The sequence below is a fragment of the Adiantum capillus-veneris genome, chromosome 24, assembly GCF_014529385.1.
Source record: "Adiantum capillus-veneris isolate H3 chromosome 24, ASM1452938v2, whole genome shotgun sequence".
In the NCBI taxonomy this organism is placed as follows: domain Eukaryota; kingdom Viridiplantae; phylum Streptophyta; class Polypodiopsida; order Polypodiales; family Pteridaceae; genus Adiantum; species Adiantum capillus-veneris.
The window spans coordinates 67,926,424-67,942,317 of record NC_140954.1 but is presented as its reverse complement, the minus strand read 5'-3'; the positions used below and the strand labels follow the sequence as shown (position 1 = coordinate 67,942,317).

The 15,894-nt window shown below is 44.7% G+C and overlaps 1 protein-coding gene across 1 annotated transcript in view; it reads left to right on the top strand.

Annotated features, from left to right (window-relative positions):
- The first annotated feature begins 255 nt into the window (after positions 1-255).
- The window catches only part of LOC147426532 (uncharacterized), a 41,585-nt gene continuing 25,946 nt past the window's right edge, over positions 256-15,894 (top strand). The window contains exon 1 of the mRNA XM_086498361.1: positions 256-1,212. Within this exon, the coding sequence (XP_086354487.1) occupies positions 400-1,212 (813 nt within the window). The 5' untranslated portion in view covers positions 256-399. The remainder of the gene's footprint in view (positions 1,213-15,894) is intronic.

Here is a 15,894-nt window from a genome sequence, read left to right as displayed (position 1 = left end):
CATGGTTGCATTAAAAAAGTCCAATGCTCATGCAATTCTTCAGTTGTTGATACAACATGCACTGGCTGGTTGTTTTCTCTCAAGTCAACAACATTCCTCTTTGTATATTCATCGAGACGATTTTGCCGATGTTTGTTTCGAGTCTGTAGTTGTAATACGTTTCCAAAAGTCCAAGCTACAAAATTATATTGCACATGCCTAGTCATGGTGGGCTTATGACTCATTGCTCCACTCTATGGCTGCTTTAGGCGGCAATTTCAAGTGCGTGCCCATGCACAGTGGCTAGCGCTCAAAGCAAAAGCACGATCGTGCAAAAAGCATCAGGAGGCTGCAGCCTACGGCGTCGGGTAATCAAGAAGAACCAGGTGCGAGCGGAGATGGATTGAGGTGGATTGCAGCATGCGCTCTCTCGAAGTAGGGGAGGGTCTTGGCCCGCGCAAGTACGTACGGCGCAGAATAGATCAGCCTGATAGGAAGACTTTGTATCGTCCCCAAGAGCTCTCTCATGTCAAGTGTCCATCTCTACCCCATGTTGCTGGTATCATCACTTCACTCAGTGCTCTCTACCCTTACCCTGCTTCTCTTGTGCCTCAGCCAAAGCCCTCTAAGTCCCCGGCAGATGAGAAGCGCATTGATGAGCTTATCATTCACAGAGATGACGTGATGCACCAGCTGCACCATTGGTTTCGGCAGCCTATTACCTTGTTTGGGGAAGATGATGATGCACGCCTTCTACGGTACAAAAACTTGTTGAAGTCCGGTTGCCATCCGGTAGATTCGAACAAGGATGAGGATCCCTACACTGACGAGTATCGCAATGATCTATCCTTGGACCTTGTAGACTTCAAGAAAAGTGACAAGTTTTCGTTCCTGCATCGTGACGTCAAGAATAAAAAGAAGGTTGTGGATGACGTTGATGATGCTTTTGGCACATGTAATGGAGGTGATGCGGTTCCTGGTGAGGGTGCAGAGGGCATGCTTCCAGACCTTGAACTCGATGCTGATCATAAATATATGACGACTCATTTCGACGCCCTTTGTGATGAAGAAAAGATCCTAGTCTTCTTCAGACAGCTCTTGATAGAATGGGAGAGAGAGCTTCAAAAGCGCCCAGAATCTGAGAAGCGGACCGACAAGGGAAGGTCCAATGCTGCCACTTTGGCACAATGTGCACAGAACTTGGCTCCACTTGTTAGGAGGTGCAAAAAGAGGGTATGCCACTTTTTCCTCATTGACGTCGCATGTGAAATATTACATTGTGAGAGAGAGAGAGAGAGAGAGAGAGAGAGAGAGAGAGTCCAACACTCAGTCTTGCTGATCATATGCTTCTTGCATTACTTTGTCCACTATGGCTTTTAGGGCAGTGGTCACTTCACGCAGGGATCTTCTGCAGCATAAGGAGCTAGAGTATCATACAGCCTTGGCTTCTATCCATCACATAGTCCAGTAGTTCCTACAGGTGTCACACACACACACACACACACACACACACGCACACACAGGCCAGCCAAGAGCTTTTGCATGTATAGCAATTGAGATCTTAGATTTTCAATTAGGCCTCAGTCTCTACATGGATTGCTAAAGCGGATGGGATGAACTCTTTTACTTATATTAGGGGGTGAGCTCCTGGTAGCGTTCACTGAACTTTGAATCACTTTGCTAATGACGTATGGTTGGCCTCATTTAGTCCTGGATAGATGCATGATGCTCTAGTCTGTATTGATGCTGCTTCTTGTCCAGGGGAGGATCGCCTCACTAGGCAGTTTTGCCTTGAGTATTGGCTCGTGTTGGAGTGGAGTGGGACTTTTTGGAGGGCACCTTGCATACGATGGGCTTTCCTGCTCAATGCATTATTGGACTTTCAGTTTCATAGAGCTTTGACAGTAGTGCGGTTATAATTGTGGCTTTTGTTGTTGAGTCTTTCCAGTTGTCACACTCTGTGCAACAGGGTTGTCCTTTGGTTCCATACCTCTCTCTGTTCTTTGCTCAGACAAATGTCCTCTTATTTGTGATGCCGGATTCTACAATTTCGAGGACTCAGTTTACCCCTTCCAAAGAGAGGGTTTACTTCTTTGGTTTACTTCTTTGCTTGATCAAGAGTATGCGGATAATACAATGTTTTTTTCTGAGTACTTCTTGCATGTCCTGTATTCTTTGCGTCAAGCTCTGGATAGATTTTGTGTTGCTAGTGGTGCTCTTATTAATTGGAGCAAGTCTCACGGGCTTGCCATTGGAGTGCAGGAGGAGTGCCTCACACCTTCTTGTTGGATTGTGCACGCACAATCTAGATTGTGATGTCTCATCCAGATTTTCTTATTTGGAGGTTCGTATGGCACTATAGATACTGGGGTCAGAGTTGCTTCGTACATGCATTTTGCCGCAGGCTGAGGGTGGCTTGGGGATTATTGATCCAGAGATGCAGAGTTGTGCCTTACTTTCTAAGCTCATTGTTCTTGGTTTGTTCCGGGGCAATGAGCCTTGGAAAGTCTTTCTGCATTGTAATGTGTTCCACATGGTCCCCAGATATGGTGCGTTGGATGCAGGTAGTTGGTGCCATACTTGTCTGCTGTATCTCCACAGATGCTCCCTTGTGTTTTTCTTGTTGTTCACCCCTTATTTGTCATTTCTGGTGGATATAGTTTATCCACAGATGCTCCCTGGTGTTTTTCTCATTGTTCACCCCGTATTCGTCGTTTGTGGCGAATCTAGGTGTAGATGAAGTGAAGCCTTGTTAGATAGATGCCCTTGACCTTAGAATAGTTTGAGCATCAGCCATTGATTCTGTTCAGGACTCTCAGAGGCACCAATTAGTGGAGCAAACTCAGATTGATTTGGCTGGCTAGGATGGAGAGCTTATGACATCCCTCTCTGAGTGGTCACAACATCGATGTTTGGATGCACAAGTCATTGCTGATGAGTTTGATCTACGTAGAGAGATATGACGACACAAAGTCTGCGGTGCTCCTTCAATGCTTCAACTTCATTGAGAGTCATGCTTCTTCCTTCTTCAAACATCTCCATGGCTGAAAATTCCTTAAACCACTTCCAACACAAAAACATGAACATACCCATTCCATGTAAAGTGAATGGAAAAAATCTAATCTTCTTAAAAGACTGTGCATGCAATGTAGATGAAACAAGAGACGGAGTGCCAAACCGTTCATCAAATACATGCAAAACATGGAATTCAAACTCGTCTTTCTGATCTAAATCAATCAATTGTGGCAAATCACAATGGGCATGCCGATGCTTGATGCTCAATTCTTCTTGTGCTCTTTCTACGACTGTGTTGTGCCAAGGAAGAGACATTGAAATTGATTTCCTAGAATACAAACATTTCATCGTTTCATGAGAAATCCGCATACTTCCGTGCTTATCCATGAGTCAATTGTGCTCAACGTACAATATGTCATGCCTAGGAAAAGGGATCACGTAAAGACGCTGACTAAAATACAGGAAACGATCATGAATAAAACACTCGAACAATGCGTGTTGACTAATCATTCGTACACATAATACTTCTTGTAAGGGTTCTTTGGACCTAAGCTCGAGAGCCAAGATCGGTTCGTCGTGTTTGATCAAACCTGTCGGGGGGGGGGGTTTGTGGACCTCGACTCGAAAGCCAAGATCGATTCTTTGTGATTGATCGAATCTGCATCGAGGTTAGCTTCGCTAGAAAAAGCATCAACTAAACCATCATCCTTGTGAACAATCACGTCTTGATCATACAAATCATTATGCTTGTGAGAAATCACATCGTGATCATCATGCTTGTCATTGTCATTCAAATCATCATGCGTATCATTATCATTCAATTCATCATGCTTATCATCATGCAAATCCAGTGTGTCATGCTTTGGAGAAGAAGAGACTACGAGTCTCCTTCTTCCGAATCTCTTGCATCTGTGTCCGAACTTGAGAAAAGAGTCGCAACATCTCTTCCATTCTTGCTTTGTTCTTGCGATCAAATTTTGCTTCTCTTTATTCGCGCTCACGCGCTATGGCTGCCATTCTGTCTTCGTATTTACGCTCTATTTCTGCTTTTCTTGCTTCGTGTTCTAACTTCCTTGCTTCGCGTTCTAATTTGTTGTCCATAAACATCTGCTCCAACTCCTCCATTGGAGTTAGTCCTTGGCGTAGATGGGGAAGGGTCAGAAAAACCTCCTGGTGAGGAAAACTCTTCTTGGCCACTCCCATGCTCACCACCTCCAAGCGAAGTATCCATTCCGCTTCGAGTGATGACCATCCACTGAAGTCGTGGGTTCTAGTGGGTTCTTGTGGTCTTGGGTTCTTAAGCTCACGAGGAACTTGGGTTCTTGTGGTTCTTGAGGGTCTTGCGGTTCTTGAGGGTCTTGAGGTTCTTCTTTAGCTTGCAATCTGTGTTAGAGAAGCATCTTCTCTTCACCCGAGTTCTACTCTTTCCCGCGGGTGCACCCGTTGGCGGCCTTGCGCTCACACCAAGGTTGCTTTTTCCCACCTCACGTCGATTGGCAGGCCGCTAAGTGCACGGTCCGCTCTCAATGAGTGAAAAGAGGCACAAGGGGAGGTTGGACAAGCCCTTCTTTCTTGGGTTTCAAGTCACTCTTCAAAAACACGATTAGGAATTGACATGCCCAAGAGGACTTGGGTTACGTGCGACCGCATCAAGCAAAAAAAAAAGTTCTTGTGGTTCTTGTGGTTCTTTCCTTGAGTGATACAGAACATTGCCAAAGCTCTGATACCAATGTAAGGTGCAGCGGAATGAATGTTGAACTTTGTTCAAGATGAGTGCTCCGAACTGTGCTCAAGGTTCCTTTCTACTTAGCGAAGGGAGAGCCTTCCGTTCTTTAATGAGAGAGTGCAAGTGATCACAAACAAAGGGAATAGACACTGTGTGAAGGTGCTAAGAGTGAGAGATAGAGAGAGAAGAGAATACGACACCGGGAAGTTGTCAAACCCTCCTCCAAGGGCCCCACTCTCGATGGTGAGAGTGGTCTACTATTGATTGCACAATTTGGTACAAGATGCTGATGCAAATCTAAGTGATGCTATGTCGAGGCCGACGATGACGAGACTAGGGCTGAAAACTTAATGCTTTGGAATGCTTGGTGAATCTGCAACTGTCGACGATGATGGGGCTGATCTACTTTTGCAAACACGGTGTCCTTGCCATCTACAAACGTTGGATCTGCTGCTCCTTTAATCGTTGGTTTACTGCTGAAGAAAACGCAGACTTTACTGCTGAGAAAAACTCTGGCTCGTGCTGAAATTGCTGCTGCAAAATCGCTGGTTCATGATGCTACAAAACGCTGATTCATGCTGCTACAAAAACACTAATCATAGGCTGAATTTGCTGTGATAGCAGGGCTGAAAATGTTGGCCTGGCTGAGTCAAAACGCTGGTGCAGAGGGTGCAAAAGCATCGTATGAGGCTTGTTGAAGATCGCCAAGGTCATGGGCTGAAAAACACTAGATCTAAGTGCTGAAAACGCTGGATCTGCTCATGAGAGAAAACGCCAGGTCTTTGGTTGGTCTTGCTTGAGAAGTTGCCTGTTGAGCAATGCTCCTGCTGCCTCTTCTACCAGAAAGTGCTAGCTCTGGTTTCATTATATATTTCATTAGCAAAATTGCCCTATCTAGTTTCCAACAAAAGTCACTTAAAAATAGTAAGTGAAAAATGTCAAAAATAGGGAAAATAGGTCTATGCACTGTAAAAATGCTCTTGATGGGTTTTGATGGAAATCTGATGATCATGTTGTGTGCAACAAGAGGATATGCATCTATTCTAAGTGTGTGGACATGCACGGTCTGCGAACAGACTCACAACAATGCTAGATCACTTCGTATTCTAGACTGACTTAACTGAACTGAACCCTGTGGTCATGCTTTTCCACAGACACATAGGGTCGGATGTGTCACGTGACATCCCCTCCTTTTCAAAGGGAGGTACACCGTACTGGTACCGAACCGTATGGTGTCGAGACTCGAGGGAGATCGCCAACAACATTCAAAATCCTCGAAAGGACTCTTCGTCAGCCCACGTTGATGCGTGGGTCATGCGATACTTGAACTTCATAAAGGTCTGCAACGCTTGCTTCTTTGGGCTCCGCCGAAAGCGACACAAAGTTTGTGGTGGATCCTTCAATGCTTCAACTTCGTTGCGAGTCATGCTTCTTCCTTCTTCAAGAATCTCCATGGTTGAAAATTCCTGAAACCACTTCCAACACAAAAACATGAATATATCCATTCCATGTAAGTGAATGGAAAAAATCTAATCTTCGTAAAAGACTGTGCATGCAATGTAGATGAAACAAGAGACGGAGTGCCAAACCGTTCATCAAACACATGCATTATATGGAATCCAAACTCGTCTTTCTGATCTAAATCAATCAATTGTGGCAAATCACAATGGACATGTTGATGCTTGATGCTCAATTCTTCTGGTGCTCTATCTACTACTGTGTTGTACCAAGGAAGAGACATTGAATGTGACTTCCTAGAATGCAAACATTTCATCATTTCATGAGAAATCCGCATACATCCGTGTTTATCCATGAGTGAATCGTGCTCAACGTACAATATGTCATGCCTAGGAAAAGGGATCACATAAAGATGCTGACTAAAATACAAGAAATGATCATGAATAAAACACTCGAACAATGCGTGCTGACTAATCATTCGTACACATAATACTTCCTGTAAGGGTTCTTTGGACCTAGGCTCGACAGCCAAAATCGGTTCGTCGTGTTTGATCAAATCTGTCGGGGGGGGGGGGGGGGGGGGGGTGTTGTGGACCTCGATTCGAAAGCCAAGATTGATTCTTCGTGATTGATCGAATCTGCAACGAGGTTAGCTTCGCTAGAAATCACATCGTGATCATCAAGCAAATCATCATGCTTGTCATTGTCATTCAAATCATCATGCGTATCATTATCATTCAATTCATTATGCTTATCATCATGCAAATCTTGTGTGTCATGCTTTGGAGAAGAAGAGACTGAGAGAGTCTCCATTTCCTGAATCTCTTGCATCTGTGTCTGAACTTGAGAATAGAGTCGCAACATCTCTTGCATTCTTGCTTTGTTCTCGCGATCAAATTTTGCTTGTCTTTCTTTGTTCTCGCAATCAAATTTTGCTTCTCTTTCTGCACGCTCACGCGCTATGGCTGCCATTCTGTCTTCGTATTTACGCTCTATTTCTGGTTTTCTTGCTTCGTGTTCTAACTTCCTTGCTTCGCGTTCTAACTTGTTGTCCATAAACATCTGCTCCAACTCCTCCATAGGAGTTAGTGTAATCCTTGGCGTAGATGGGGAAGGGTCGGAAAAACCTCTTGGTGAGGAAAACTCTTCTTGGCCACTCCCATGCTCACCACCTCCAAGCAAAGTATCCATTCTGCTTTGAGTGATGACCTTCCACTGAACTCGTGGGTTCTTGTAAGTTCTTGTGGTCTTGGGTTCTTAAGTTCACGAGGAACTTGGGTTCTTGTGGTTCTTGAGGGTCTTGAGTCTTGAGGGTCTTGCGGTTCTTGAGGGTCTTGAGGTTCTTCTTTAGCTTGCAATCTGTGTTAGAGAAGGATCTTCTCTTCACCCGAGTTCTGCTCTTTCCCGCGGGCGCACTTGTTGGCGGCCTTGCGCTCACACCAAGGTTGCTTTTTCCCACCTCACGTCGATTGGCTGGACGCTAAGTGCACGGTCCGCTCTCAATGAGTGAAAAGAGGCACAAGGGAAGGCTCGACAAGCCCTTCTTTCTTGGGTTTCTTGTCACTCTTCAAAAACACGATTAGGAATCGACACGCCCAGGAGGACTTGGGTTACGTGCGACCGCATCAAGCAAAAAAAAGTTCTTGTGGTTCTTTCCTTGAGTGATACAGAACATTGCCAAAGTTCTGATACCAATGTAAGGTGCAACAGAATGAATGTTGAACTTTGCTCAAGATAAGTGCTCCGAACTGTGCTCGAGGTTCCTTTCTACTTAGTGAAGGGAGAGCCTTCCGTTCTTTAATGAGAGAGTGCAAGTGATCACAAACAAAGCGAATAGACACTGTGCGTGAAGGTGCTGAGACTGAGAGATAGTGTTAGGTGCAGCGGAATGAATGTTGTATTTTCTCAAGATTAGTGATCTTTATTGCTCAAGGTTCCTTTTAGTTCTTTAGGGAAAGAGAGAGCTTTCCGTCTTGTAGAGTGCTGTGGTTACGAACAAAGTGAGTGGATTGTGCGTGCAAGTGAATGAGACTGAGAGAAGGAGAGAGAAGAGATACGACACCCGAGAGGTTGTAAAACCCTTCTCCGAAGGCCCCACTCTCGTCGGCGAGAGTGGTCTATTCTTTGATTGCACAAAGGTGTACAATGTGTATGCAACGGACTATGCAACTTGGTCTATGCCAATGACGACGACGACGACGACGACGGCTGAAATCTGAGATCTTCTAATCGCTGAATTTCGGGACTGTTTCGGTGGCTGAAAATGACTGTTTTGGCTGCGTTTTCTTGGCTGAAAAATGAGGTTTCTTAGGGCTGAAAACTGATGGTCTTTACGGGCTGAATCTGCTACACTTTAGGTGAATAATGCCGGTCTTAATTTGCTGCTAAAATCCAAAAACGCCAGGGGCTGAAATTGGTCCTTCTGTCACCGGGGTTCTGCAAATGCAAAAACGCTAGGCTGATCTGCTGTGTCGTGATGACGCCGGGGCTGATCTGCTGTGCACAAATCGCCAAGGCTGATCTGATGCAAAAACTCTAGGTCTTCTGTGGAGAAAACGCCAGAGTAGTCACGGGGATTGGTCTTGCTGAGAAGTTGTCTGTTGAGCAAGGTGCTCGTGCTGCCTCTTCTCCAGAAAGTGCTAACTTGGGTTTGCTTATATATTAACTTAGCAAAATTGCCCTACCTACTTATGTTGGAAAGTCACTTAAAAATAATAAGTGAAAAACCAATAAATAGGAAAATAGGCTAAATGCACTGGAAAATTCCCCTAACTGATGCTAATGGATTCTGATGCGAATTCCGATGATCATGCTGTGTGCAACCGGAGGATATGCATCTATGCTAAGTGACTGGGCATGCACAGTCTACGAATAGAATCACAAAAGTGCTAGATCACTGCTAATCTAACTTGATCGGACTGATTGAACCCTGCTGTGGTGTAGCTTGTCCACGGACACATAGGGTTGGGATGTGTCACATGACATCCCCTCCTTTTCAAAGTGAGGTACTGATACCGAATTGTATGGCGTCGAGGGAGATCGCCAACAACATCCGGAATCCCGGAAGGGACTCTTCGCCGGCCCACTCTGCTGTGTGGGTCGAGCGGTACTTGAGCTTCATAAAGGTCTGCAACGCTTGCTTCTTTGGGCCGCGCCGAAAGCGACACAAAGTCTTCTGAATCTCCTTTCTTGCTTCAACTTCGTCTAGAGTCCTGCTTCTTTCGTCTTCAAGAATCTCCATGGCTGAAATTCCTGAAACCATCTCCAACACAAAACCATGAACATACCCATTCCATGTAAAGTGAAGGAAAAAAATATTGTCTTCTCTAAAGACTGTGTATGCAATGTAGATGAACATAGAGACGGAGTGACAACCCGTTCATCAAACACATGCAAACAATGCGCTCGAATCTTTTCTTTTTGATCAAAATCAATCAACTGTGGCAAATCACAATGGAAATGCCCATGCTTGGTGCTCACACTATCATGTGCTCGTTCGGAAACTGTGTCATGCCACGGAAGAGACATGGAATGTGACTTCCTGACATACAAACTTTTCAACTTTTCATGAACAGTCCGCATATATCCGTGCTCATTCATGAGAGAAACGTGCTCAACATACAATATGTCATGCCTAGGAAAAGGGATCACATAACGATGCTGACTAAAATACAGGAAACCTTCATGAATGAAACACTCGAACAATGCGTGCGTATCAATCATGCGAACACATAATACTTCCTGTGAGGGTTCTTTGGACCAAGGCTCGAGAGCCAAGATCGCTTCTTCTTGAATGGTCGAATCGTCGTGGGGGGGTTCTTTGGACCTCGACTCGAAAGCCAAGATCGGATCTTCGTGATTGATCGAATCTACAACGAGGTTAGCTTCGCTAGGAAAAGCATCAACTAACACATCATCCTTGTGAACAATCACATCATCTTCATGCAATTCATCATGCTTGTGAGAAATCACATCTTGATCCTGCAAATCATCATGCTTGTCATTGTCATCCAAATCATTGGCATCCAAATTATCCTGCTTATCATTGTGCTTCAAATCATCATGCTTATCTTTGTCATCCAAATCATCATGCTTGTCATTCAAATCATCATGCAAATCATTGTCATTCAATTCATCATGCTTCTCATAATCATTCAATTCATCATGCTTCTCATCATCATGCAAATCATTATCAATCAAATCATCATCATCATGCTTCACACAATCATGCAAATCCTGTGTGTCATGCTTTGGAGAAGAAGAAACGGAGAGAGTCTCCTTTTCCCGAATTTCGTGCATCGGTGCCGGCACTTGAGAAAAGAGTTGCAACAAGGCGGCTTTCCTTTCTTTGTACTCGAGGTTTTCTTTCGCTTGCAAATCGCGTTGGAGAAGGATCTTCTCTTCACCCGAGTTCTACCCTTTTCTGCGGGCGCACCCCTTGGCGGCCTTGCGCTCACACCAAGGTTGCTTTTTCCCAACCTCAAGACCCCCAAGAACCCAAGTTCCTCGTGAACTTCAGAACCCAAGACCCCCAAGAACCCAAGTCCCTCGTGGACTTAAGAACCCAAGACCCCAAGCACCCACAAGAACCCACGATTGCAGAATGGTCATCACTTGAAGCGGAATGGATACTTCGCTCGGAGGTGATGCGCATGAAAGAGGCGAAGAAGAATTTTCCCCACCAGGAGGTTTTTCCGACCCTCCCCCTTTCCCATCTACGACAAAGATTGCACTAACTCCTATGGAGGCTTTGTAGCAATTTTTTCTGAAACAGACGTTAGGACGAGAAGCAAGAAATGCAGAAAGTAGTGAAAAGGGACACAAGGGGAGGTTGGACAAGCCCTTCTTTCTTGGGATTCTTGTCACTCTTCAACAAAACACGATTAGGAATCGCCACGCCCAAGTAAACTTGGGTTCGTGCAATTGCAACAAGCAAAAAAAATTCTTGTGGTTCTTTCCTTGAGTATTGCAGAACACTTCCAAAGCTCTGATACCAATGTTAGGTGCAGCGGAATGAATGTTGTATTTTCTCAAGATTAGTGATCTTTATTGCTCAAGGTTCCTTTTAGTTCTTTAGGGAAAGAGAGAGCTTTCCGTCTTGTAGAGTACTGTGGTCACGAACAAAGTGAGTGGATTGTGCGTGCAAGTGAATGAGACTGAGAGAAGGAGAGAGAAGAGATATGACACCCAAGAGATTGTAAAACCCTCCTCCGAAGGTCCCACTCTCGTCGGCGAGAGTGGTCTATTCTTTGATTGCACAAAGGTGTACAATGCGTATGCAACGGACTATGCAACTTGGTATATGCCGATGACGACGGTGATGACGACGACGACGACGACGACGACGACGACGATGACGGCTGAAATCCGAGATCTTCTAATTGCTGAATTTCGGGACTGTTTCGGTGGCTGAAAATGACTGTCTTGGCTGCGTTTTCTTGGCTGAAAAATGAGGTTTCTTAGGGCTGAAAACTGATGGTCTTTACGGGCTGAATCTGCTACACTTTAGGTGAATAATGCCGGTCTTAATTTGCTGCTGAAATCCAAAAACGCCAGGGGCTGAAATTGGTCCTTCTGTCGCCGGGGTTCTGCAAATGCAAAAACGCTAGGCTGATCTGCTGTGTCGTGATGACGCCGGGGCTGATCTGCTGTGCACAAATCGCCAAGGCTGATCTGATGCAAAAACTCTAGGTCTTCTGTGGAGAAAACGCCAGAGTAGTCACGGGGATTGGTCTTGCTGAGAAGTTGTCTGTTGAGCAAGGTGCTCGTGCTGCCTCTTCTCCAGAAAGTGCTAACTTGGGTTTGCTTATATATTAACTTAGCAAAATTGCCCTACCTACTTTTGTTGGAAAGTCACTTAAAAATAATAAGTGAAAAACCAATAAATAGGAAAATAGGCTAAATGCACTGGAAAATTCCCCTAACTGATGCTAATGGATTCTGATGGGAATTCCGATGATCATGTTGTGTGCAACCGGAGGATATGCATCTATGCTAAGTGATTGGGCATGCACGGTCTACGAATAGACTCACAAAAGTGCCAGATCACTGCTAATCTAACTTGATCGGACTGACTGAACCCTGCTGTGATGTAGCTTGTCCACGGAGACATAGGGTTGGGATGTGTCACGTGACAGATAGAGAGAGAAGAGAATACGACACCGGGAAGTTGTCAAACCCTCCTCCAAGTGCCCCACTCTCGATGGCGAGAGTGGTCTACTATTGATTGCACGATCTGGTACAAGATGCTGATGTAAATCTAAGTGATGGTATGTTGAGGCCGACGATGACGAGACTAGGGCTGAAAACTGAATGCTTTGGAATGCTTGGTGAATCTGCAACTGTCGACGATGATGGGGCTGATCTGCTATTGCAAAAACGCTATCCTTGCCGTCTACAAACGTTGGATCTGTTTCTCCTTTAATCTCTGGTTTACTGCTGAAAACGCTGACTTTACTGCTGAGAAAAACGTTGGCTCATGCTGAAATTGATGTTGCAAAATCGCTGGTTCATGCTGCTACAAAACGATGATTCATGCTGCTACAAAAATGCTGATCATAGGCTGAATTTGCTGCGATAGCAGGGCTGAAAACGTTGGCCTGGCTGCGTCAAAATGCTGGTGCAGAGGGTGCAAAAGCGCAGTATGAGGCTTGTTAAAGATCGCCAAGGTCATCGGCTGAAAAATGCTAGATCTAAGTGCTGAAAACGCTGGATCTGCTCATGAGAGAAAACGCCAGGCCTTTGGTTGGTCTTGCTTGAGAAGTTGCTTGTTGAGCAATGCTCCTGCTGCCTCTTCTGCCAGAAAGTGCTAGCTTTGGTTTCCTTATATATTTCATTAGCAAAATTGCCCTACCTAGTTCCCAACAAAAGTCACTTAAAAATAGTAAGTGAAAAATGTCAAAAATAGGGAAAATAGGTTTATGCATTGTAAAAATGCTCCTGATGGGTTCTGATGGAAATCTGATGATCATGCTGTGTGCAACCAGAGGATATGTATCTATTCTATGTGACTGGACATGCACGGTCTGCGAACACACACAAAAGTGCCAGATCAATTCCTATTCTAGACTGACTTGACTGAATTGAACCTTGGTGATGCTGTAGTTTTTCCACGGAGACATAGGGTTGGATGTGTCACGTGACATCCCCTCCTTTTGAAAGTGAGGTACTGGTACCGAACTGTATGGCGTCGAGGGAGATCGCCCAACATCCGGGATCCTCGAAAGGACTCTTCATCGGCCCACTCTGATGCGTGGGTCATGCGATACTTGAACTTCATAAAGGTCTACAACGCTTGCTTCTTTGGGCCGCGCCGAAAGCGACAAAGTCTGCGGTGGCTCCTTCAATGCTTCAACTTCGTCGAGAGTCATGCTGCTTCCTTCTTCAAGAATCTCCATGGCTGAAAATTCCTGAAACCGCTTCCAACACAAAAACATGAATATACCCATTCCATGTAAAGTGAATGGAAAAAATATAATCTTTCTAAAAGATTGTGCATGCAATGTAGATGAAACAAGAGACGGAGTGCCAAACCGTTCATCAAACACATGCAAAACATGGAATCCAAACTCGTCTTTTTGATCTAAATCAATCAATTGTGGCAAATCACAATGGACATGCCGATGCTTGATGCTCAATTCTTCTTGTGCTCTTTCTACGACTGTGTTCTGCCAACGAAGAGAAATTGAATGTGACTTCCTAGAATGCAAACATTTCATCGTTTCATGAGAAATCCGCATACATTTGTGCTTATCCATGAGTGAATCGTGCTCAATGTACAATATGTCATGCTTAGGAAAAGGGATTACATAAAGATGCTGACTAAAATACAGGAAACGATCACGAATAAAACACTCGAACAATGCGTGCTGACTAATCATTTGTACACATAATACTTCCTATAAGGGTTCTTTGGACCTAGGCTCGAGCGCCAAGATCGGTTCGTCGTGTTTGATCAAACCTGCCTGGGGGGCTGTTGTGGACCTCGACTCGAAAGCCAAGATTGATTCTTCGTGATTGATCGAATCTGCAACGAGGTTAGCTTCGCTAGAAAAAGCATCAACTAAACCATCATCCTTGTGAACAATCACGTCTTGATCATACAAATCATCATGCTTGTGAGAAATCACATCGTGATCATCATGCAAATCATCGTGCTTATCATTGTCATTCAAATCATCATGCGTATCATTATCATTCAATTCATCATGCTTATCATCATGCAAATCTTGTGTGTCATGCTTTGGAGAAGAAGAGACAGAGTGTTATGAGCGCGTATAGAGCTAGAAGAGAGCAAGAGGAGGCGTTCACAATGTACAAGAACTTGGACTTGATGATAAGCTTAATATTGATTATAAGACTTAATACTTTATTAAGAGATCTAGATACAAGACTTGGATTACATGACTTGAGTACAAGACAAGGCTTGATTGCAAGGACAAGACTTGAACATAAGAACTAGAAGAGGGATTTCCTCATAGGAGCCTCACAACTGGTGTTGGCAAGACTGAGGGCTTGTGGCCCAAGACCCCTATTTATACTAGTGCTTGAGGAGGTTAGAACTTTCTAGGTTCTTCTTGAGGAGGTTAGAATCTTCTAGAGCTTTCCAAAAACTTCTAGATTTTTCCGGAATCTTCTCCAAGCTTCTTGATCCTTCTAGTTCTTCTAGAACCTTCTAGATCCTTCTTCAACTTTCTAGAGCTTTCCAAAAACTTCTAGATTCTTCCGGAATCTTCTCCAAGCTTCTAGAAACTTCTAGAATCTCCTGTATATTTTTAGAACCTTCTAGAATCTTCTAGATCCTTCTAGATTCTTCTAGAGCCTTCTAGTGATGATGTAGGCGATGACACAGGTGATGATGCATGCAGCGGACTGACTCTCAAGCATCCATGATACAGAGAGAGTCTCCTTTTCCCGAATCTCTTGCATCTGTGTCTGAACTTGAGAAAAGAGTCGCAACATCTCTTGCATTCTTGCTTTGTTCTCGCGATCAAATTTTGCTTCTCTTTCTTCGCGCTCACGCGCTATGGCTGCCATTCTGTCTTCGTATTTACGCTCTATATCTGCTTTTCTTGGTTCGTGTTCTAACTTCCTTGCTTCGCGTTCTAACTTGCTATCCATAAACATCTGCTCCAACTCCTCCATAGGAGTTAGTACAATCCTTGGCGTAGATGGGGAAGGGTCGGAAAAACCTCCTGGTGAGGAAAGCTCTTCTTGGCTACTCCCATGCTCACCACCTCCAAGCGAAGTATCCATTCCGCTTCGAGTGATGACAATCCACTGAATTCGTGGGTTCTAGTGGGTTCTTGTGGTCTTGGGTTCTTAAGTTCATGAGGAACTTGGGTTCTTGTGGTTCTTGAGTCTTGAGGGTCTTGCGGTTCTTGAGGGTCTTGAGGTTCTTCTTTAGCTTGCAATCTGTGTTAGAGAAGCATCTTCTCTTCACCCGAGTTCTACTCTTTCCCGTGGGCGCACCCGTTGGCGGCCTTGCGCTCACACCAAGGTTGCTTTTTCCCACCTCATGTTGCTTGGCCGGCCGCTAAGTGCACGGTCCGCTCTCAATGAGTGAAAAAAGGCACAAGGGGAGGCCGGACAAGCCCTTCTTTCTTGGGTTTCCAGTCACTCTTCAAAAACACGATTAGGAATTGACATGCCCAAGAGGACTTGGGTTACGTGCGATGGCAACAAGCAAAAAAAAAAGTTCTTGTGGTTCTTGTGGT